Source organism: Bombyx mori, chromosome 19 (assembly GCF_030269925.1).
Source record: "Bombyx mori chromosome 19, ASM3026992v2".
Classification (NCBI taxonomy): Eukaryota; Metazoa; Arthropoda; class Insecta; order Lepidoptera; family Bombycidae; genus Bombyx; species Bombyx mori.
Window position 1 is genome coordinate 4,740,564 of NC_085125.1, and position 21,047 is coordinate 4,761,610.

At 37.9% G+C, this 21,047-nt stretch overlaps 4 protein-coding genes across 5 annotated transcripts; 2 read left to right on the plus strand and 2 right to left on the minus strand.

Annotated features, from left to right (window-relative positions):
* Window positions 1-1,317: 1,317 nt before the first annotated feature.
* LOC101738368 (uncharacterized) lies at window positions 1,318-2,116 on the plus strand. The gene is made up of 3 exons (XM_004933388.4): window positions 1,318-1,458; window positions 1,541-1,650; window positions 1,919-2,116. Exons 1-3 carry the CDS (start codon window positions 1,396-1,398, stop codon window positions 2,070-2,072), a joined length of 327 nt encoding a protein of 108 aa, XP_004933445.2. The 5' UTR covers window positions 1,318-1,395; the 3' UTR covers window positions 2,073-2,116.
* A 132-nt stretch (window positions 2,117-2,248) lies between these two features.
* On the plus strand, window positions 2,249-4,164 carry LOC110384702 (uncharacterized). Its single transcript, XM_021352800.3, has 3 exons — window positions 2,249-3,274; window positions 3,342-3,451; window positions 3,933-4,164. The coding sequence occupies exons 1-3, from the start codon at window positions 3,218-3,220 to the stop codon at window positions 4,084-4,086; spliced, it is 321 nt and encodes a 106-aa protein (XP_021208475.1). The 5' UTR covers window positions 2,249-3,217; the 3' UTR covers window positions 4,087-4,164.
* Window positions 4,165-4,825: 661 nt separating this feature from the next.
* LOC101746738 (calcium and integrin-binding protein 1) lies at window positions 4,826-10,097 on the minus strand. Of its 2 annotated transcripts, none has more exons than XM_004933439.5 (5): window positions 9,047-10,097; window positions 8,857-8,959; window positions 8,102-8,249; window positions 5,834-5,958; window positions 4,826-5,003 (listed from the first exon to the last, which is right to left on the minus strand). In XM_004933439.5, exons 1-5 carry the CDS (start codon window positions 9,136-9,138, stop codon window positions 4,893-4,895), a joined length of 579 nt encoding a protein of 192 aa, XP_004933496.1. In that variant the 5' UTR covers window positions 9,139-10,097; the 3' UTR covers window positions 4,826-4,892. The 2 variants fall into 2 exon arrangements, with proteins under 2 accessions (XP_004933496.1, XP_021208473.1); XM_021352798.3 differs by having other exon boundaries at window positions 8,857-8,972; window positions 9,047-9,185.
* Window positions 10,098-10,347: 250 nt separating this feature from the next.
* Window positions 10,348-20,971, minus strand: LOC101746598 (uncharacterized). Its single transcript, XM_004933438.5, has 7 exons — window positions 19,741-20,971; window positions 18,522-18,907; window positions 17,618-17,773; window positions 16,831-16,962; window positions 15,745-16,309; window positions 14,220-14,395; window positions 10,348-12,735 (listed from the first exon to the last, which is right to left on the minus strand). Exons 1-7 carry the CDS (start codon window positions 20,776-20,778, stop codon window positions 12,315-12,317), a joined length of 2,874 nt encoding a protein of 957 aa, XP_004933495.3. The 5' UTR covers window positions 20,779-20,971; the 3' UTR covers window positions 10,348-12,314.
* Between the last annotated feature and the right edge of the window lie 76 nt (window positions 20,972-21,047).

Here is a 21,047-nt window from a genome sequence, read left to right on the forward strand (position 1 = left end):
AACATCCCCACAAAAAATTGCTTATCAATTTGTCGAGTGGCTACTGTGCTGTATATATAGTAAGTGGGTAAAAATCCAATAGGTAAATATTTCTACTAACTTAAAATTATTTCTTTATGGTTTCAAAGAATATGTACCTAGCTAGTGTTCTACATACTGTTATCTGTAGTTAAAGTTAAATGGAACGATTATAATTAAAGAAGTATTATAAATAAACAAATACAAGGAAATATAGTGTGTGTGTCTTTACTCCCACGCCAACTAATGTAAGTTTTATGTTACATTATTATCCGTAAATAGCTAAAAGTCCAAACAAACAGGAAACGTAGAGACAAAACCGAAGATTATTGAACTCACCATGCAGTCTGTTCCTGGTTGTCAAAATTTATTTCGTTGCACCGAATGTGGAGCAGACAAAAATAGTTCACCCAAAATAACAATACCACAAATAGCTATTTTTATTTAATTTCTAATGTTAACCAAGATTACGCGTTTTGAATTCATCGTATTTAGCCGCTCGCCTTGAATAAATATTACGTTTAATAAAGGTACCAAAATTAAAACAAAAAAATACGGAATTTGTTTTGACATTTGTTTGATGGCTCATAATTTTTTATGGGACATTCTCGGTTTCGATGGCAAAAGGATTTGATTGTTAAAGTTTCTGATTGAAAAGACTGACTAGTGTAAATGATTCTTGGCATAGGCAGTGCTTCGTTGAACACCAAATCGGAGTCGAGACCCACTGAAAAGATCTGGCGAGAAACTCAGTGGGTTGTGTTCGATGGTCAAGTTGCAAGTCGAACCCTTGGGATGCTTAAAGGTTCCGAGATTGGATCGAGTTTTTTAGGCATACCGAGCACCGAAAGATTATACATTTTCTGTCACACTGTTATGGAGCCGTTATATACTTAATTTAGATTGCTAAAGTATTCTGTTTATTATGTAAAGATAAGTTTTATTGAAGCTGACGAAACAGTCATTCGTTTCCATTTCTTCAGGAAATTTTATTTTTAAAGTTAATGTAGGTTGTACTTTGTTAGTTAGTGTTTAAACATAAACTTCTTCTTATTCTTGCCCTTATCCCACATTATGGGAAGCCGGCACAGGCAGCGTCTCCTCTTATCATGCTGCATAGGGATTTGGATTTGATGTCAACCCGCCCTGGCTTGTTTCCATTGCAACGTGGCATACGGAGGGACTTTTGTGTTTCTTTTTTTGTCTTTCTCTTTGGTTCTATGATTTGCACTATTATTCAGATTTTGAATACCATAAAGATAAAATGTGCTAAGCTATTTAAATGATTATATTCTCTTTGCTTATTTGGAAAATATTTCAACTGTTAAAACTAGAATTTAATTACCTTTTGAAAGATATAGCTATAGAATTTCTACGATGGTAAATTATATTTTGTTTTTAGATGTTCTACGCCAAGAAGAAATTGAAAAATTCTATAAGGTCAAATACAAATGTCGAGTTAAAATTTATTGATTTACCACAAAAGTACGATTTAATTATTTTTATATTGTACAAATTTCAGGCTTGTCAACTGCACCGGGAATTTTACAAGGGTTATTCGAAAAGTCCACATCCTTTGGATTATTTCAATGAGAGCCCATATAAATGGCAATGTCCACCAGAAATTTCTCCGTTAGTTTTTTTGGTTGTATTTCTAATATGTACCGTATTAATTGTGGTGTTGATGAGATTCGCTCATAACCATTTAATTTTGGCGGTTACCGTAGTCCACAGGCATCACAACGGCTCAACCTTGAAACAAAATGTCAATTGTATCGTACAACAGCTATTTCACGCATCAAACGAAAAGCATGACTTGCATATGGAAGAAACATAAGATAGAATAGGATAGGAATACCAGCTATTGAAAACTATATAGCTATATCTTTTGTTGTTTCAGGATATATTTAAGTTTTCCACCATATCATATCAAGTATAAATCACCAGCAGCGTTACCAACATCGACTGGACGAACCATTGATATACCAGCCCTGCCACACCGCTCTTTAGCTGGTAGATTTAATAAGTCAGCATGCAAAGCTTTTATTCGTTAAATTAAATACTAATGAAACTATAAAAGAATAATTGTTTCCCACAATATTGTTTTATTCAGTGGGTCTATTCAAAAACCTACGATAAATACTGGATAAGTCTTACCAGTCGAAATTAAGAAAATTAAATCACACAAAGTTGTAATTACATAATCGTTACAAGCTGGCGTTCTGGATAATAAAATTAACACAAAAGATACGTTTATTGATAGCGTTCTTGACACATTACATACAACTTGCTGTTGTACATCTATTTTATAAGTTGTTGTTGTAGTCCTAGGATACCCGGTGGTACGTAGGGCCCTCAAAAGCTATCTCCACTTGACCCTGTCTTGCGCTTGCTCTTTGACATCACTCCAGGTCACGTCGGCAGTCCTCATATCGCTCTCCACGGTAATTGTACCAAATGATGCGGTTAAGCTAGTCATAAAATCTCGTAGGCAGATACTAATTATACTATATAGATACTAATAAGGAAACTTGAGCCATATTTACAGCTACCATGACGACAGAATATAAATGGAGTGCGCAAAGTAGTAACAAATGGTAGTGCATACTGAAAGTCCGCACCGCTAGCTACCACCATCCTGACTATTCCGCCGTAAAGCAATTGTGGGATCCGGCATAATGAGTGGAATAGTCAGATAAGTTACAATTGACTTCGGAACTCATCTCTCAAAATCGTTAATTTTACTAGAAAAGTTGATCTCCTCTCATCTCAATAAATTCTGTTCGATCCCACAATCCGGTCTATTGTAGTTTTTGTGCAAACATAGCTTCTACTTTTTCTAGCGGAAGACCGCTTAGACCGTGTTATTTGTACAATTTGAAACAAGAAACAAAACACCACAAACTTACAAATTATTAGCTAACCCTCAACCAAGTGAAATAAGGCAAAAAATTATATCTATTTCATTTCCTTGTGTTCCATTTCACTTTTCAAACAATGGATTCGGCATTTATATATGACATAAACATATTGGCAAAAATCCATTAATTTTAGGTTTCATACTTCAGTGATTAAGTTAAATAGACAAATCAAAAAACATAATCTATGGATTATGTTTTAAATTACATAGAAACGTCATGTACGTGGTTTGTTAGGCGGTATTTTAAAATTTCCTGTTATTATTTTATTAACTATTAGCATGGATATTTTGTTTGTTGATAATGAGAGACAAGATGAAATCGAAACGTTTTACGAGGTTAATATCTGTTTTTTTTTAAATTGCTATTATTAATTTCGATATTACGTTGTTCCCTCTGTTACAGGCAAGTCAACGACAAAGAGATTATTATAGAGGACTACGTAAGGCCTACCACCCGTTGACCTATTTCAGTGATCCTGAATATATGTGGCAGTGCCCCGCCGAAATGACACCGTAAGACGAAATATATTGCGAAATTTCTTTTTCGAAATTAAGCTCGACGTACTAAAAAATAAACTATACACGTTCTCACGTGCAGATTCGTCAATATGGAAAAGAAACTGTTGTTTATTTTTAATATTCATACAAACTTATTTAAAACTTACATTATTTAAAACTACCTATTAAAAGTAGGTACGAAAACTGGTGTAAATTGTAGATAATCTCTGTGTGCTTAGTGCGAGTGCTCTTAGCGAGCCTGTTCCAACTCCAAAAACAAATTGAATTAACTGAGTTAACTGAGTTAACCAAAAATTTGAATTAACTTTTAGGCGATCAAGAAGTTAAAAAACTCGCACAACTAAGCACACGGAACTTGACGCTCAATCTGGAATTTATTTGAACAAAAATAAACACAATTATTGAATGTCAATATCGCGAATTAGTCTGAAATGTGTTTCAAAAAACATTCACACTCTAAAATTTATTTTTACAGTACTTATCTCAGCTTTCCGATGTACCACGTGAAATACAAACAGCCCGCAGTTTTACCGGTGACTCTGGGCCGCACGCTCGCAATTCCCGCGCTTCCCGACCGTACCTTAGCCGGGCGATTCAACAAAGCAGCTTGTAAAGCCTTTATTAGATAAATCGCAAACTACTAATACAACTCGAACTCGGAATTTTATGTCAAAATATTCTACATGATAAATAAACTTGGAACGAACTGTGTTTTATTTTGAATTATAATGTTATAACACGATGCGATACACTAACAGTCCAACCCCAGAGATATAGCAAGTATGTAGCACGCTATGCGAGACAATTTTCTTAATAATGCAAATTTTATATTAAACAAGATATAGGTACGGTACTATTACTGAAGCTTGAAGACCGATAAATTACTACTACTAGTGACGTAAACGAAAACCAAATATTTACGCATTCAATTAATTATAATTGTAATTTGATTGATCGCATATGCCCAGAATATATCATAAAGGCAACCGTTGATGACGCGCGTCAGCTATTTTTTAATAAATTGCATGCAGTTTATGAAACATAAAAACCATATTTAAGTCGAGTAAATCATAAGGAATCGGCAAAATAACCTAGTGTTTTCGCGAACGATTTCTTTTCCTGTTACGTCAAGTTGAGATTAACGGACCTAAGGTACCTACTTCAGACGGTAGGTAAGCAAAGGATTCGTAGCCTAGGCGTCCTTGCTTACAAATAGGATTTCACATAATTATCATACAGACATATCTCATGTGCCTACTTTCCTTTATATATTACGCAACCGATATGTGTTGCGATTTTCTCCGGATTGAAGAAAAAGTTTAATTACTTTCATCATCATCTGCCATGTTAAAGCACAAAATATAGCTATATTATTATAGTTAGGGCTGTATTAAAATGATTTGTTATAAGAAATGTTACAATATTTTTTAAGATCTCATAATTTAAAGTAAAAAGACGATGAAAACTCCGGTATCCTGGACATCATAATTTTAAATTCGCTTAGGCCGATACTGCCGCTGCTGTCCAATTTTGTTTCTTCCAAGATCTGAAAGACAATTGATAATTAAAGGAAAATAAATTTGAAATGGTGATCTAATAGATTTTTCAATTGTTTTTAAGCCAGGTTTTTTGTTATTATTAATCTGCAAAGAAGTAATTTTGTCACAAATGTCATAGATAAACACTAATGTATTTATTGTTAACTTAATCTCTGCAGCTAACCAATAAATAACATTACAAAACTTTTATAAGTTACAGTATACGTATCACTGGTACCAACAAAATCAAGGAAACATTAGATTTACATAGACAAGTAAAGACAAAGCATCTTCTCTTGGGCAAGGAGATAAATGCCCAGGCAGTGAGGGATACAAAACGCCCAAAAGCTTTCTCCTGACATTTACTAATTATGTCGAGGACGTCACCTCCATTACACTCCATCCAGACTATACAAGATCACAATTTAAAGGGACTTAAAATTCAAATCGTCAATTAAAACATTCTCTGATTACGTGGTCAGCAAATAAATCTACGAAAACGATAACCATAGAAAATTAGTTTTTCAGATTTGTGATAATTTATTTTATTTTCAAAGGTTTATATTTAATTTTAATTATTTATTTATTTATATTTAATATAACCATTAACTACATTAAGGAATTTATATCACAATATCGAAAGATTATAATTTATATCACGACCGGAACTTATGGCAGGATTTGGGGGAGGCCTATGCGAAAGCAAAACAATCTTAGCCGATGTCAAATGAAAAGAAAAATGTACCTAAATATGAATTAAGGTTGTTAATAAAGGCTTCTTTATCTTTATCTTTATCGAAAGAAATTGAATCGTTGAGGTCTAATTGTAGGTACTTACAATTTCGGCTATCTTTGCTTTTGATTCGCGATCGAGGAAATTCGAACGATTATTTCCAGTCCAAGTGAGTCGGTCTATAATCTGGCAAATATCCTTCGCTGATATTTGGTTGTCATCGTCCAGATCTGAAAGAATACAAATCAAAAATGTTTTACGTTCACCAAATCTACAAAATACCGTTTCAAATCACACTCCTAACACAATATATTTTGTGATCGTCGCTTAACAGCTATGCCCGTATACCTACATAACCAAGTTGGTTATTACTATGAACTATTTTCAAACTACTTTTAAAGAAACTTGCGATAGAAAGCTCCAACTTCGCACTCCTCCAGTCGCAGCGGCTAGTATGGCGAACAACGGCCGCAAGGGTCGCGACCAAGCATGCAGCGAATATGCTTAGTGCGAGTTTTTTAACGTTCTCGATAGCGTAAAAGCTTTTTTTTTTTGTCAGGAGGAAATCGCCGGACTTCCGCCCTTCACTGGCGATGGAGGGCGGGGCATGTCGGAGTCGAACCGACTAAAACCTCCTGTCTCTCAACAACCAACGTCCAAACCTCGCATGAGACAAAACTCATGAAAAGGCAAAGGGGGGAAAGTGAAGCGTTTAGTGCGGAGCACATCTCTCCCATCACCCTCCCCCTCGGGACGCCGGACTGGCGGTCGTCGGCGCCACGACCACCAGCCCTCTCGGTCGGCAGGCTATCCGAAGCCCGCCTAGATGGCGCCGGTTAGAATGTTCTATCCTACGGAATACCCCGCTGGGTCAGAACCAGCGTGGGTTGAGGATAGCCGGCCTTCCATCACCCGGATGCTCATGCATAAAACGCGTGCAGAGCAGCTTGCACGTCGTCTTCTTAGGCCCCCTTCGCCGGTCCCCAGGCCGACATGTGAGGGGACCCGAAACACTTAGAGGGCCAGGGCTTGGGCGATATCCGCCTCCCTAGCCCCCGCTCGACGGCGGCGGGCCTGTGCGTCTCTCACGCGCCCCGCCGCCTCCTTCTGCGAGATGGTGCACTCGCAGAAGTCGAGCATCGCCTTCCACGACTCGTCGTCACCGAGCATCGATGCCACAACACTCGGCAACGGCAAGTCGTTTCCTATTTTTGCGACGAGGACACGGCGCCACCCCTCCCATGCGGGGCAGGCGACGAGCGTGTGCTCCGCCGTGTCCAAGTCGCAAACACAATGGTGGCACTCTGCCATCGGCTCGGCTCCGATCCGGTGCAGGAACTCACCGAAGCAACCATGCCCAGTGAGCACCTGCGTGAGCCGGAAAGTGAGGCGTCCTCTGTCACGATTCACCCAGTTCACAAGAACCGGGCGAATCGCCTCGACGGTCCTACGACCAGCCGAAGGATCGGCCAGCCGTCTGGACCATGACTCCAGCAGCGTAAAAGCTAACTCACATTTGTATGCAGTTGGAACAGCGCCCCTAGCGGCAAACGTTCCAACTTCATACAAATTTGAGTTCACTTTTACCCTATCGAGAACGTTAAAAAACTCGCACTAAGCACACAGAACTGCGGCCAAAATTGTCAGTACCGAATACAGAGTGCTTCGAAATGGCCGCCGCGGCTGGTGGGTATTTGCGGCCATATGCGCGCACTTATGGATATTTCCACACAATGTATATGTTTCGCTGACCGCTGTAACGTGCGCGCCTAGGTAAAGGCGTAGCGGTTTAGAGGCTGGGACAACTTATAAAATTGAATTTACACTTCGATCATGTGTCTCAAGGTCAGCATTCACGTTGCAATACTTATGGACTCCGGCAGACAATTGATACCAGTTGGGCTATCAGATCGTTCACTCATCTATTCAACAAAAACAGTGTTCTTGATCTGAACCTCCGAACCACTCCTGGTGCTAATGGACAGCGTTTAAATATTAAGGAACCACCCCCTCCAGTGTGTTGATCACGCGGTCAGTCCCCTCTTGGGTATGGTCTAAAATGCCTCACATCACCGCTGTGAAATCGGCACAGGTATTCGTAGATTCGATTCAGTCTCATAGCGGATAATATTCGTTGTTAGAAGATCTCTAAGGCGGCAAAACTCGACCATGGAATTTCAACTCATAAACTCATAACTATAGAAACCGAAGTTCCAATTCTTAGCCTTCAAGTATCTAAGTAAACGTGACGACAGACATATTCAAAATAATGAAATCCACCCAGTAGTACCATTTGACAGATCTTCAACGCGCATTAGAGCCTAACCAATGGTAAAACATTTTATTTTTATGTAAACGCTGTAGGAAATTTACCAAAAACTTTAAACGCCCACGCAGCTTTTACTTCAAGTGGACATTCCGGACACATCGCTGAGCACAGATCCAATAAGTCTTCAAATGAGAAACGGCCATCGTCGTGCGAGGAGAACACTCGGAAAAGACGATCTTGAAAGGGATTGTTCTGAAAGTTTATATATTAAAATAAATATGGCACCCTAATTCCTTTTTATTGCTTAGATGGGTGGACGAGCTTACAGCCCACCTGGTGATAAGTGGTTACTGGAGCCCATAGACATCTATTACGTAAATGCGTCAGCCACCTTAAGATATAAGTTCTAAGGTCTCGGTATAGTTACAACGGCTGCCCCACCCTTCAAACCGAAACGCATTAATGCTTCACGACAGAAATAGGCGGGGCAGTGGTATCCGTGCGGAGTCACAAGAGGCCCTACCACCAGTAAATACGCAAATTATAACTTTGCGGATTTGATTTTTATTACACGATGTTATTCCTTCACCGTGGAAGTCAATCGTGAACTCATGGATAAATGAAGTCCGCACAATCAAAATTTAACAGGGTCTACATTATTTTATGGATGCATACTTATGTATGTCACATTTATTCTCTAAATTAATTATTTTTTCCTAAAAGCAAACCTTAGATAACAATATCTAATACCCAACATCACATACGTCGCAAGTGTTCGTAGAACTAACTACATTTCAACGAAAACACGTTAGAATATCGAAACCGCGTATTATATTTTAAAATTATTTGCCCTACTTACCCTTAAAACTTCAAATTTATTCACAATGTCTTCTTTACTGAACCTGTATTGATAGTCAGCCTCCAATTTATCAGGATTTATCGAATAAAATTTCTTCATCAAACTGTAAAGAAAATCTGTAATCGTTTTTGTTTCCAAAACAGTACGATTTAAATAAAAATAATAAATTAGCGTCAGACTTTATACTCACTGTAATATTTCGCCCTTACTCAAATAGGTTAGATTAGTGTAGTCTTCCAAAACGTCTTGTGTAAGACCTGGATAGGATTTAGCGTTACCCATAGCTGCTATTGTTCGCCATACAACTGTGTCAACAGCGGGTATGTATTTTGAATCTTATCTTATCAATAAATATCTATACGAAGATAACGTTCAATTATAATAATTACTATTTTTATAATTGAACGTTTTAACACTAAAGGTCCGATTGGCGGGGCTTTTGTGAGTTCAGTATTCCGGGCTGTTGGCGAAGATGATATGGAAATAATGTTTACACTGATTTGTATGAGGTTTTAATATAAAAGCGACACAATAACTAAAATAAAATACAAAATGAGTTGAGAACAGTAGTTAAACTAAGAGTGACAATATTTTGCTGGTCGTCGCCGCGTAGTCGCGCGCGCCGAGGCGAGGGCGTGTTTTTTCGCCTCGAGAGCTCAGCGGGGGGTGAGGCGGCGGCGGGGGCGGTATCGCACGTTCGGATATTTGGTTCCGTTATAACGTTATTTATTACAAACGAGGAAATTACTCACATTTTGAATTCTGAAGCTGATGTAGTTTTAGTGCCGTTCTATACGATGTTTGATAATACTGGACGCAATATTAAAACACTGCATTAGCGAAGAAATCTATAAAAAAATGATTTATGTACCTACCCTAAATCAATTTCGGAGAATTCACTCCATAAAATGAAAACACTTATCTATTACGTCATATTACGTTCGGAACCCAAGCTTTTTTCCTACCTATTCTAGTGACCTCGAGGGGTCATACTAGATCCACCGTGCGAGTAGCTGAGCTCACAGGGCTCTAACCTAGGGACGTTGCTAATACTAGCCTTAGCAAGAGCAGTGAAACGCGACTCACTGAGAAGATCCGGGGAGAAACTCATGGGTAATGGGTCAGTTTACTCGGTAAACCCTTCGTCGCAAGCGATGGATTTGACGAGAACGGTGACCGGTGTTTAAGGCATCTAAAAGCACCGTTAGTGGATCGGGAGTATTCTAAATAACATGTAAAGGGGGACGAACACAACCCAGCGGTAACAAACACAATGTACTGATAAATTATAAATACACTTAGCTCAGCTTTGTTTTTAAATCAAGTATGTTCGTGGATGCTCATAATTGTCAATACTGCCTGTTAGAACAAGGAGTTATTTTCTCACTTTACTGTATGGTTTAGCTCAATACCTCTTGTTGTATTTGTTCAAAAGCTTGATACACAATAATTGTACTCCTGTAAAGGTCATGTCAAAAAATCATACGAATATTGAATTATCAAACAATTTTATTTAAGTTCCATTTATTTATTTGATAAGATCTGAGATCGAATCCTGCAAGAAGTAACACATTAAGCAAGTCACACTTAATTCAGTACACATAAAGGACACAAAGAAATATGTGCTAGATAAAGACTAAGTTTTTTATACGAAATTTCGTTTCTTCTTTTTTATAAATTACTAATTGCTAAGTCATTTAGATCACGCATACCTAAAACAACATATATTTAATGTGAAGTAACTGTTCCGAACACTGAAACGATAATTAAACAATACTATTCCACAAACGGGATACCTTTCCAATAATTTGATTTAATCTGTTTTAATAATTTGCTTTTCCGCAATGTAATGCCTTCGTCAAACAGAACGCGTAATTAGCGCGCGTCAGAGCGCTAAACTGACGCCGCGCTATGACACCGGGACGCGTTGTACTACTATGGTAACATACCGTCACACAGAGCGCCAGCGCTATAGCGCTTATAGCGCTGGCGCTCTGTGTGACGGTATGCTACCACCGCAGTACATCACATCTCGGCGTCATAGCGTAGCGCTCTGACGCGCGCTAATTACGCGTTCTGTTTGACGAAGGCTTTAAGCGCACAAAACTTGCCGAAACTGTTTTATAGTTAATTTTTTTGAGAAAATATTCGATAGATATAGGCGGTCAGTGCAAAAGTGGCCTAGCCCACAATTTTTCATATTCGGATTTATACATTGCAATTTATTCAAAACATAAGTTTTGATGCAAAATTGGCCTATCCTAGTTTCACCCATAGATAACAGATGCCTTTGTAAACATTATTTTTGTGCGTATTGTTTTTGCCTACGAAGCAGTGTAAAATTAAAATGAAATCTCTTGATCTCCATATTAACTATGGTAAGGTTAGGGCACCTTTGCGCTGACGGCCTCATTTGTCTTGTGGCCTTTAGATGGAGCAGAGGATGTCAAAGAATTCCACTATCGCCTGACCTCGGACCATGTTAACCAGATAGTCTTCAGTTGCGCAGTCACTGAATGCTTTCAAGTATGATCAGGGCGGTCACATCCCCTCTTCTCTTGTGATGTTCATTCCAGACTGTATCTACGATTGTGTTCGACGACGGAGATAATTTCCAGAAAATTCGAATATCCAAGTAGACCTGGATTCGATGCGTGATGTCTTATATAACCAACTGTATTACCCACCATTACATACAACAGGACGATTTTACCGAGCGTAAGTTTTAATTTTACTCGTCTTCCCATCTTACCATATAAGTCGTATCCACGTAAAGATCATCCAAACTTTAGCTTCGCTAGATGCGGGAATCTTCTACCCTTTTTTCCGTGCCTTCAGTTGACGGAACAGAAAATTGGATGAAACTCAGTAATTTTGATAAAATTGTTTTGTGAATTTTCCAATGCGGGTTCGCAAAATATTAAAATACCACTATTTATTATATTAAAATAGTATGATTTGTTAGGAAATGCCCTTCTTACTTTTGAACAGACGAACACATAATCCACGTGATGAAATTAATCAGAGCCCATAGATAAAATAAGTAAGCGCCGCGGACCAGCTCGAGACACAGTTAATCCATTACCATTAGCTAGGTTGGCATTTAGTTATCGCTCCAGCTTCGGATGCCATTACCTCCCACGTTACAAACAAACAGAAGGAAGCACTTAATAGACTATACGACATGCACTTCAATATACATTAACATATCTAAAAAAAAAAAACATTAAATTCATAAACCATTTAAGACTACATCAATGTGCCGTCATTTTCAGTCAAGAAATCGTAAAATTGCGACAATACACGTACAGTTAATTCTTAAGGATATTTAAATATTTTACTAAAACTAATTACAATAATTTATTATAGTATTTACAATGTCCGTGCTGTTTCAATAATTCGACTAATTAATATTTTATTTAAAATAATTTACAATAGATAGCTATTTTAGTATTAATTCACCTTTTAGGAAAATCAACGTTGTCGAAGCTAATCTGTCGGCGGGCTCTCATCTTAGCCGCCTCTTCGAAGGAAGGCATCGAGTTGGATTTGTACAGAGGAATTCCTGATTTATCGAAGAGGCTCGTTCCGCTGCTGTTGGAGTTGGCGTCCACGTTGACGAGTTTGTCTTGGAGCACGTTTTTGGAGCAGCTCTTGGGTTGGTCCTGGCGGAAGGACGCGTCGCTGCACGTGTTCTCCTTGATCCGAGAGGTGAGGGCGCCGGCCTGCTGCCGCGCTCGCATCTGTTGATAGGCGACGGCCGATATGTAGCCGGTCAATTTGTTGTTGGCCTGGTTCGTCAACTTAGTCTGTTCCTCTTCGAAACAATCCTCAACCGTCCGACCCTGGATTATCGCGTACACGTACTGCCTTGCCAGTCTGTAAACAAAATGTGCGTTTATACAAAAATAAATAAAATTGTAGTGTCTGTTTCTAATAATAAAAAATAACCACTTTTTACTAAATGCGTAAGTATGTATACCATAGTACATATACCCATTTTCTTGTTTGTTTGTTTGTTCTGGCTAATCTCCGGAACGGCTGCACCGACGAGACTTTCACTGATGGGTAAGCTGATGATATAAGGAGTAACTTAGGCTACTTTTTTTAGACTAGCTTCCCTAGGCGTCACCCGCGGCACGACAACAACCGTGGGTAACATCGCGAGACTCGGCTATCAATAATAAAATTTAATGTTTCCGAAGCGATGCGAGGACGAGTCTTTAGTCTATATATATAAATGGATTGCTGTTCGTTAGTCTCGCTAAAAATCGAGAACGGCTGGACCGATTTGTCTAATTTTGGTCTTGAATTATTTGTGGAAGTCCAGAGAAGGTGTAAAAGGTAAATAAATTTGAAAATGCTCGAAATTAAATAAAAATAACAATTTTGTTTTTCCTTTGAGGTGTCCCCATCGGACGGATTCCTTTTGTTTATTTTAAGTTTATTTTATACAAAATTTAGGTCCTTTATTTATCGATTGCGGCACTACAAATTCTGCCGGGTCAGCTAGTTTTAAATATTTTTTATTTGTATTTTTGTATTCGGTTCGGTTCCCTATTCGTACGTAGTTACAATTATTTTTACAGTTTAACATTCACTCTTCAAGTCTAAATTACGTTTCGAAACGTCATAAATAAACTGTGAGATAGAATCGTAACAGTAGTACCAAAACTACTATTACTCGTGCTAATCAAACCAAGTATATAGTATGTGTATTTGTTCGCGCGACAGCGCGACGTTTGTAAATGTTCGGCTCAACTCGGGTGCCGTCGCCCGTACGCACCCCGCACCTCTCATAACAGTGCGGTACATGACGGCACGCGGAGATACGCTCGTTCGATATTGAGTAAATTGTGCGCGCGCGCCTTTCGTTATATACTAAGTAAAAGGTTGAGTGTGAACCGGTGAAAAGGTGTATGTGCCACCCATCGCAAAGAAACACCACTACGACCGTGATAGTGCCAGCATCAGCCTCCAAGTAAGTCCCGTTTTCCTACCTACCCTTTCGTATCCGCTCATTCTCCGCAGAGTTCATATGCTCCCTTTCAGCTCATCAGCTCACGTTTAAGGTGACGCTCACCTGCGTCACCATATTTGTATATAGAGTTTGATGCTTCAAATACTATAGTGTAACTTAAGCTATAGACCCGAATACCCTATATCAGCGAAGAGCTATAAGCAAATGCAGACAATTTTTTTCAGGCTGAGTTCGCTCAACAACTAAGACAAAATTAAAATAGTTCATCGAAGCTAATGGCAATTAGGTAAGGAAAAAATCTGTTTCTTGTAGCAGCGAATAACTACTAATATTAGTTTTAATTTATTGATCCGGTCGTGGCTGGTTTATTTGTGTCACTTACTTGAGCATAGTATCCGAAGTGGAGAGTTTAGGCGCTGCTAGCTTAGCGGCATGTTGAGGCAGGGCCAGAAGTCGACGTGTGAGCCGGGCCAGCGACGACGCCTTCTCTTTAAATCCCGGAGACGACATGCGCCAGCCGTGAACGCGCAGAGCTTCAGATACGGCCCACAATAATTTCTGTAATACGAAAATTACGAAGTTTTTGCTTTTTTTAAAGTGAAACTTTTGTGTGTTGCATGTCGCGTGACGGTCGGCTGCGGAGTAGGGATAAAGTGAAAGGCGCTCATCAGAGCAGCCAAGGCCAATATGGCGGCTATAGTTCACAGCAGCTGACCGTGTAGTGGTATAGACTATTACTCATTTGCGCCAATGCTCCACGATATTTTGTTTGTTTTTGTCACTGTTTAATGTAAATGTAGTTTGTCAGAGTTAAATGTGAAAAAAAGTTTCACTTTTACCGTGGTTTCGTAAAACCACACAATCCTTTTTTTCCTTAGCGTGGTATGGACATGTGATGCGTAGAGAGAAGATGCATGTAACTAGGAGATAATATATGAAAATGGTAATGCATGGTAGAGGGGATAGAGGGTCGACGAAAGAAGACATGGATGGAGAGTGTGAATGACGATATGACAGAGAGAGGAGTGACTGTTGAGATGACGGCTGATAGAAGAGAATGGAAGAGAAAAATTAGCTGTGCCCACCCTACCTAGTGGGATAAGGTGGAGAAAAAGAAGAAGAAAGGAGGCCGGTAGCCTTTAGAGGCTATGCCAGCGTAACCGAGCGAGTATGTGAGCTCACGGGAATCTAACCTGAAGAGGCTGCTAACACTAGCCCCAAGCAAGAGCAGTGCTTCGCAGAATCTACCACCGGATCGGAAACGCGGCCCACTGAGAAGATCCGGCGAAAAACTCAGTGGGCCGCGTCTGTGGGTTAGTTTATTCGCCGAACAAGCGGCGGGTTCGACGAGAACGCACCGCGTTAAAAGCACCATTAATGGAGTTGGAGAATCCGAAATGACGTATTATCACTTACTAGATAATGACAGAGCTTTGCTCGTTTTTTTTTGTGTGTTTTTAAATTATATTTAAATACGAATTACATATTGATAAAATGATGAAATATGAATAATATTTTTCGATCTTACCGGCAGAATAATAAAAAAAAATTAACTGGTTATTTAAAGAAAAAATCAAAATTATCAATAAAGTTGATTATTGAAAACACGAAGAAAACAACATTTTCTGAAAATCGTTGGATAATCTTGATTTGAAGGAATTATAAATATTCACCACCTTAAGACATTAGTCGGGTATATTTACCCTTAAATTTGGGATGTGACTTCATTAGTGACCGGTATGTTTAAATAACTATTATGCACACTTAGTACTTTAGCTTTAACACCCTATTGACTCCAGGTTTACATTGTACACATTTAAAATCTGCTTAGAAGTGTTAAAAACATTGCGACGATTGCGTTTGTTTGTTTACCCAGTAAGTTGATAAAAAAATACTAATTGGCTTACCTTCTTATGCATTTCATTAAGTTCTGCGGAATTTCGACTTGTGAACACCTCGGACGATCTCCGACTGAAACCGATCGACTGAAGGTTCTCTATGCTGTCCCCTCCGAAGGACAAACTTTTCGCTATCTTACTTCTACTGCTCGCCGGCTCTTCATCTAATGCACTTAGCTTCCGTTTCAAGAACATGTCACTTTGACTACCATCGCAACTTTTAGATTCGGCATACCGTTCCGGGGAGCCAAATAAAGCTCTCTTCGACCTCATAGCCTGCAAAGGTACTGAAGTACTCGGTACGAGAGGAACAGCTTTTCTATTTTCTGGACTGATGAAAAGAGCGCGTTTTAAAGTCTCCCTCGAGGGCTGTGACCGAATGACTGCGTCCGATTCCAGAAGTAATCTACGCATAGCTTTCTTCTTACTGGAGCCGCCGCTGCGGGTCTTTGGTGTTTTGGCTGGTGTTTTTTTTGTGGGAGTGCGCCTCGTAGGTGTCTTCTTGCCCGGGGTGCGGCGTAAGCGCGGACTTTTTCTTTCGGCTGAATTTATTAGTTTTCGATGCGGGAAGAAGCTTGAAGAGAAACAAAAGAATTACATTAAACACTCATATTCAAAGCCGTGTTCTCTAAAGTGGTATTTAAAGTGTATATTTCGCGAATAAAGTGAATTCTCATTAATGCCTAATTCTTCAGATAAAAACAGTAGATGTCTGTTTTGTCTAGCATTATTACTATACTACCTATGTATATACAGTGGTGGTCGTATAATTAGAAACACTACCAACGGTCCGTGACATTATATAATCGGTTTTTTTTTAAATTAAAAAACAATATGTTCAACAATATATCATTTATTAGAAAAACAATATAAATACCACTAATTAAATATAATATTGAAATTGCACTTATCCAATGTGTATGTCTTGTCACCACTGTATATGTTTTGTCATTTAATATGTATTGGTAATAAATAGTGAAGCTCTCTTGTTGTTTTTTATCGGGACCTTCTTCAAAGCCTTAGTTTATTTCGTAAATAAATAAATAAACAAAACTAAAAAAAATATTGAAGTCTTGTACAAAGTAATCAACTCACTTTTTATCAATAAGGACCATTTTAGCTGTGGAAGCTTGAGCTTTTTCGTTTATAGTAGCAGCACTGCAAAAAGCTTGACGTCTGCGTGCCAAGTGAGACAAACGACGGCCTGGAGATTTTGCTTGTGCCATTCTGAAACAAGAACATTTCTTTACAATAGCTCTTCAGTACCTTTTTTTTTTATTGCTTAGATGTGTGGACGAGCTCACAGCCTACCTGGTGTTAAGTGGTTACTGGAGCCCATCCGACATCTACAACGTAAAATGCGCCACACACCTTGAGATAAGGCAGATAAGGAGATAAGGCAAGGGCAATAAAAAAAATTTAAAAAAAGATATAGTTCGAAGGTCTCAGTATAGTCACAACGGCTGCCCCACCCTTCAAACCGAAACGCGTTACTGCTTCACGGCAGAAATGGGCGGGGCGGTGGTACATACCCGTGCGGACTCACAAGAGGTCCTACCACCAGTACCTCAAAATAATAGACAATTATCTGGTACCGTATCTAAAAATGAAGACAGCTATATTGGTTATTCCTCACAAAACATCACTAAACAAACATTTAAAAACAAAGATTCTTACATATACATTATTCATTATATTATATTATATTACAGTTTGTGACCCTGCAATACATATACCACAATCAAACATGAACTCTTTTTTTACAGTTATTATTTAGTTGCAACAAAGATGAGAACATTCTGCATAATATTGAAAAGTATACTAATTATATGTAAAAGTTATTCTATACCCCATAAAGGTGCGATACTACAATATTACTTACTTGAGACGCATTGCTTTTCGTTTGGTTGCACTACTGGGCGACTGAAACCCACCCGAATAGATATTTACACTCGTATCAGTTTCAGCTCCTACATACCTCTCTCCATACTTTAATGCCAACAATTCATACTTTTCTGAATATTTTGTTCTGTTGTAACTGTAAGAATAATCATGAATTTGTTGTTTTATCTACTATAAACTGAATTTTGCAACTACAATCAGTGATGTTATTTTCATGTCACTTATAATTGTCCTGAATTATGCTTAGGTAAGTTTATAAATGACCTATGACCTGAAGGCCTTTCCAGTTTCATGAGGACAGGCTCAGCACAAACTCAGCTAGGGCCAGTAACATTATTTTAGTATTAATAGTATAATATATGAGTCGTCTATTATCAAAGGTGGCAATCTGTGCATTTGGACAAAAAAATGTTATTGATATGTCAATACAGATTGATTTGAATATAATCGTCTCCTTCAAAGAATACGGTTCAAAACCTGCATTAAATAAAGGTTAATACTTAACCTGTTATTTATCTAAGATGTCGTTCAGAAGAGTTTTGTGACTGCCAATGGAATACAAAGTCAATAATTCGTTTTTCTGATTTACCAATAATTGTCCAAAAGTCACATTGCCAGCTTTGATAATAGTCGACTCATACATAGTATATTGACTATTTTAATATTGCACTTCTAGACATTTTATCTTAACCACACTTTGAAGAGACATAAAATATTATATTGAGACATTATAATTCAAGTTCTTTACTTGTATAAAACCTGTTTCAAAACAATTTTTTATATATTTTAGCAGTCACAGGTCACATGCAACATCCCTTTTTTAGTTTTAATTTAATTATAAAACTATTTGAATGATTGACAATTAGCTTTGTGTTGTTACTTACTAAACATCATAATATTTGCACTTCATTATGTTTGGCCAAACAGTATCCTTGGCTTCACTTTCACTGCACATTTTTATATTGATAGTCTTGTCATTTGTAGTTGTCTCGTTGCTCCTATTCTGATCTTTTAATATTTTTGCAGCATTTATACTGTTAAACATTCCACCGATACTTTGTTCTTCAAGAGGATGTGATTTTACTGTTTGCTCTGGGATTTCGATAAACGACACTCTTTTTGTTGGAGTTGTACAGTCAACTTCAGGTGAATTAACTTTAGTGCCCTCATTGAAGATCGGTAGAAAACAGTAATATTTCTTCAGCATTTCCGTGACATCTGTTTTTAATGTTGTTACAGAAGGTGGAGGAATAAGTCCTTGCAGCTTTTCCTAAAAAAATCCATCTTAATATTCATAAACATGTTTCTAATTAAATGTCAAAACAAATAACTGTAACAAGTTCTAAAATAAACTAGCATCTAAGAAATAACTTCTGTGGAAAGAAAGACATAAGGTTGTGTAGAATAATAGTTATACTAATAAGTATAACTACTACTAATAAGTATAACTATTATTCTACACATCTATTATGTCTGCTAATGCACTTTACCATTATTTTCATTGTCAATGTAGACAACTGTTCTCAATGGAACCGCTTACCATAAGATAGACAGAAAGCCTGTCATACAGCATTTGGTATTAGAACCCCTCATCTGTACTAACATATTGGCTTTGATACAAAGCAACTGCTTTGTAACAAAGCGAATATGTTAGATGGATTCTGGCTTAAAGAGCACAACAGTTATTCCACTAATAAAGTAAATCTTCAAGTTTGTAAGGATGAGTGTTCCTTACTCTCTCACACAACTTACACAACAACTTAATAGATTTTGATGGTACTTTACAATTTAATAGCATATACATCAGAATAGCACATAAGCTATAATTTAATATGATCAACATACAAACATATTTTGTATGGGTGTGAGCTTGTTTAACAAGTTTATGTTTTTCATCATACAATTCGCTACATCACACAATTGGCTTTAATCACAACAGAACTTATTCAAGGGTTATTATAATACTATAATAGTCATAACATGAAATTAAGACTTCATTTCAGACGAATGGAACCCACATGGTGCTCACATATGATGTTCATTTTTCAGGGCACAAATTCAATTCCTTAAATATTACAAAAACAAATCATTAATAAAACTTACTTCAATTTTCTTCACTCTCATGTTGTCATAGATTTCATAATCCTTAAGAAAATTCCAAAATGGTTCTGATTCAGATATGAGCTTTTTGCCTTCATCATCATCGTCATGATCAGAAAACATGTCTGGTGACCTAACCCCACTATCAAAAGAGGCATCTAGAGAAGAGTAGCTCTGATCCAAATTCCACTTTGTTGAGCTGCTATCGTTTGCAGGCTCTGCATCTTTTTTACAAGTCAATTCTTCATACTGGGAGTCTCCAGTGCTCTCAGTCTTGTAGGTTCTGCTGAGTTCACATGTACTTTTTTCATCAATAAAACTCTTTGAATCTTGCTTAGCTTCTTGATCACTGCCGCTATGACAGGATCCTGAATTTCTATCATACAAATTTAATCCAGTATTAGAACTCAATGCAGACATAGGATCTACAATTGGTTTCAACTTTTGTACATGCTTTATGGTACCATTAAATGATAATTCACTTATCGGTAATTTAAAAACATTCTCTGGCAATCTCACATCACGGAATAGGGGCACACTGTCTACAGCATTGTTACTATTTTCCATGGTAGAGGTTATGAAGACGGGTTGCTTGAACGTCTCCGTTCTTGAATTTTCAGATGAACCATGTGCGTCGGTTCCGCTAGATTTATCCTGCAAAAGACTATGCTCGACTGTTGCAGAGGAATTTTCGAGTGATAACGCTGGGAGAGAATCGCTTTCAGAATTAACTTTGGTGCATATTTCTAAGTCTAAGCCGAAAATCTTAACAGCGATATTGTCAGTAGAATCTATATTTCTTGTACTAGATTCGGGCTCAGCTGTTTCACAATGTTTACTTGTGACGTTAGTGCGCGCCACGGACAACTCGATGTTACCTCGACTACTTGAACGTTGTGAATTGTTGGAGTGTTCCCCGGTTCCAAAGCTGCTTTTCGGTTCTGGCAGAGGATTAGCTACTTTAAAACTTCTCATATAGCGTTCATACAATGAAAAACTATCACTTAACGAGTAACAATTTGATTCTTCTAGGGATTCCATTAGCACTACATTCTATGTTGTATTGCCAAAACCTACTGGGGACTTTAGTATTACGATATATACAAATATTTGGAAATTACAACATTGTCTTACATAGAAATCTTTATTTAATTGAATTAATTGAACTAAATTAAACTACCACTCGGTCAGTGATTTCGCGACGCCATTATGATTTGTATGGCACAGATAATACACTTTCTGTCTTGTACGTAGGACGTAGGTACATTCTACTTTTTCAGGCATAACAGAAAATATAAAATTATTTTATT

Bases quoted from the DNA above. Each gene is read 5' to 3' on its own strand.
- LOC101746738 (XM_004933439.5), bottom strand. From the start codon at position 9,138: ATGGGTAACGCTAAATCCTATCCAGGTCTTACACAAGACGTTTTGGAA. The intron at 8,960-9,046 runs GTGAGTATAAAG...TTTTCTTTACAG, and splicing joins AGTAAGGGCGAAATATTACA to TTTGATGAAGAAATTTTATT. The intron at 8,250-8,856 runs GTAAGTAGGGCA...ATAAACTTTCAG, and splicing joins ATAAATTTGAAGTTTTAAGG to AACAATCCCTTTCAAGATCG.
- LOC110384702 (XM_021352800.3), top strand. From the start codon at position 3,218: ATGGATATTTTGTTTGTTGATAATGAGAGACAAGATGAAATCGAAACG. The intron at 3,275-3,341 runs GTTAATATCTGT...CCTCTGTTACAG, and splicing joins AAATCGAAACGTTTTACGAG to GCAAGTCAACGACAAAGAGA. The intron at 3,452-3,932 runs GTAAGACGAAAT...TTATTTTTACAG, and splicing joins TGCCCCGCCGAAATGACACC to TACTTATCTCAGCTTTCCGA.
- LOC101738368 (XM_004933388.4), top strand. From the start codon at position 1,396: ATGGTAAATTATATTTTGTTTTTAGATGTTCTACGCCAAGAAGAAATT. The intron at 1,459-1,540 runs GTCAAATACAAA...TACAAATTTCAG, and splicing joins AAATTGAAAAATTCTATAAG to GCTTGTCAACTGCACCGGGA. The intron at 1,651-1,918 runs GTTAGTTTTTTT...TTGTTGTTTCAG, and splicing joins TGTCCACCAGAAATTTCTCC to GATATATTTAAGTTTTCCAC.
- LOC101746598 (XM_004933438.5), bottom strand. From the start codon at position 20,778: ATGGAATCCCTAGAAGAATCAAATTGTTACTCGTTAAGTGATAGTTTT. The intron at 14,396-15,744 runs GTAAGCCAATTA...TTCGTATTACAG, and splicing joins TTAATGAAATGCATAAGAAG to AAATTATTGTGGGCCGTATC. The intron at 12,736-14,219 runs GTAAGTGACACA...TTTTGTTTACAG, and splicing joins ACTTCGGATACTATGCTCAA to ACTGGCAAGGCAGTACGTGT.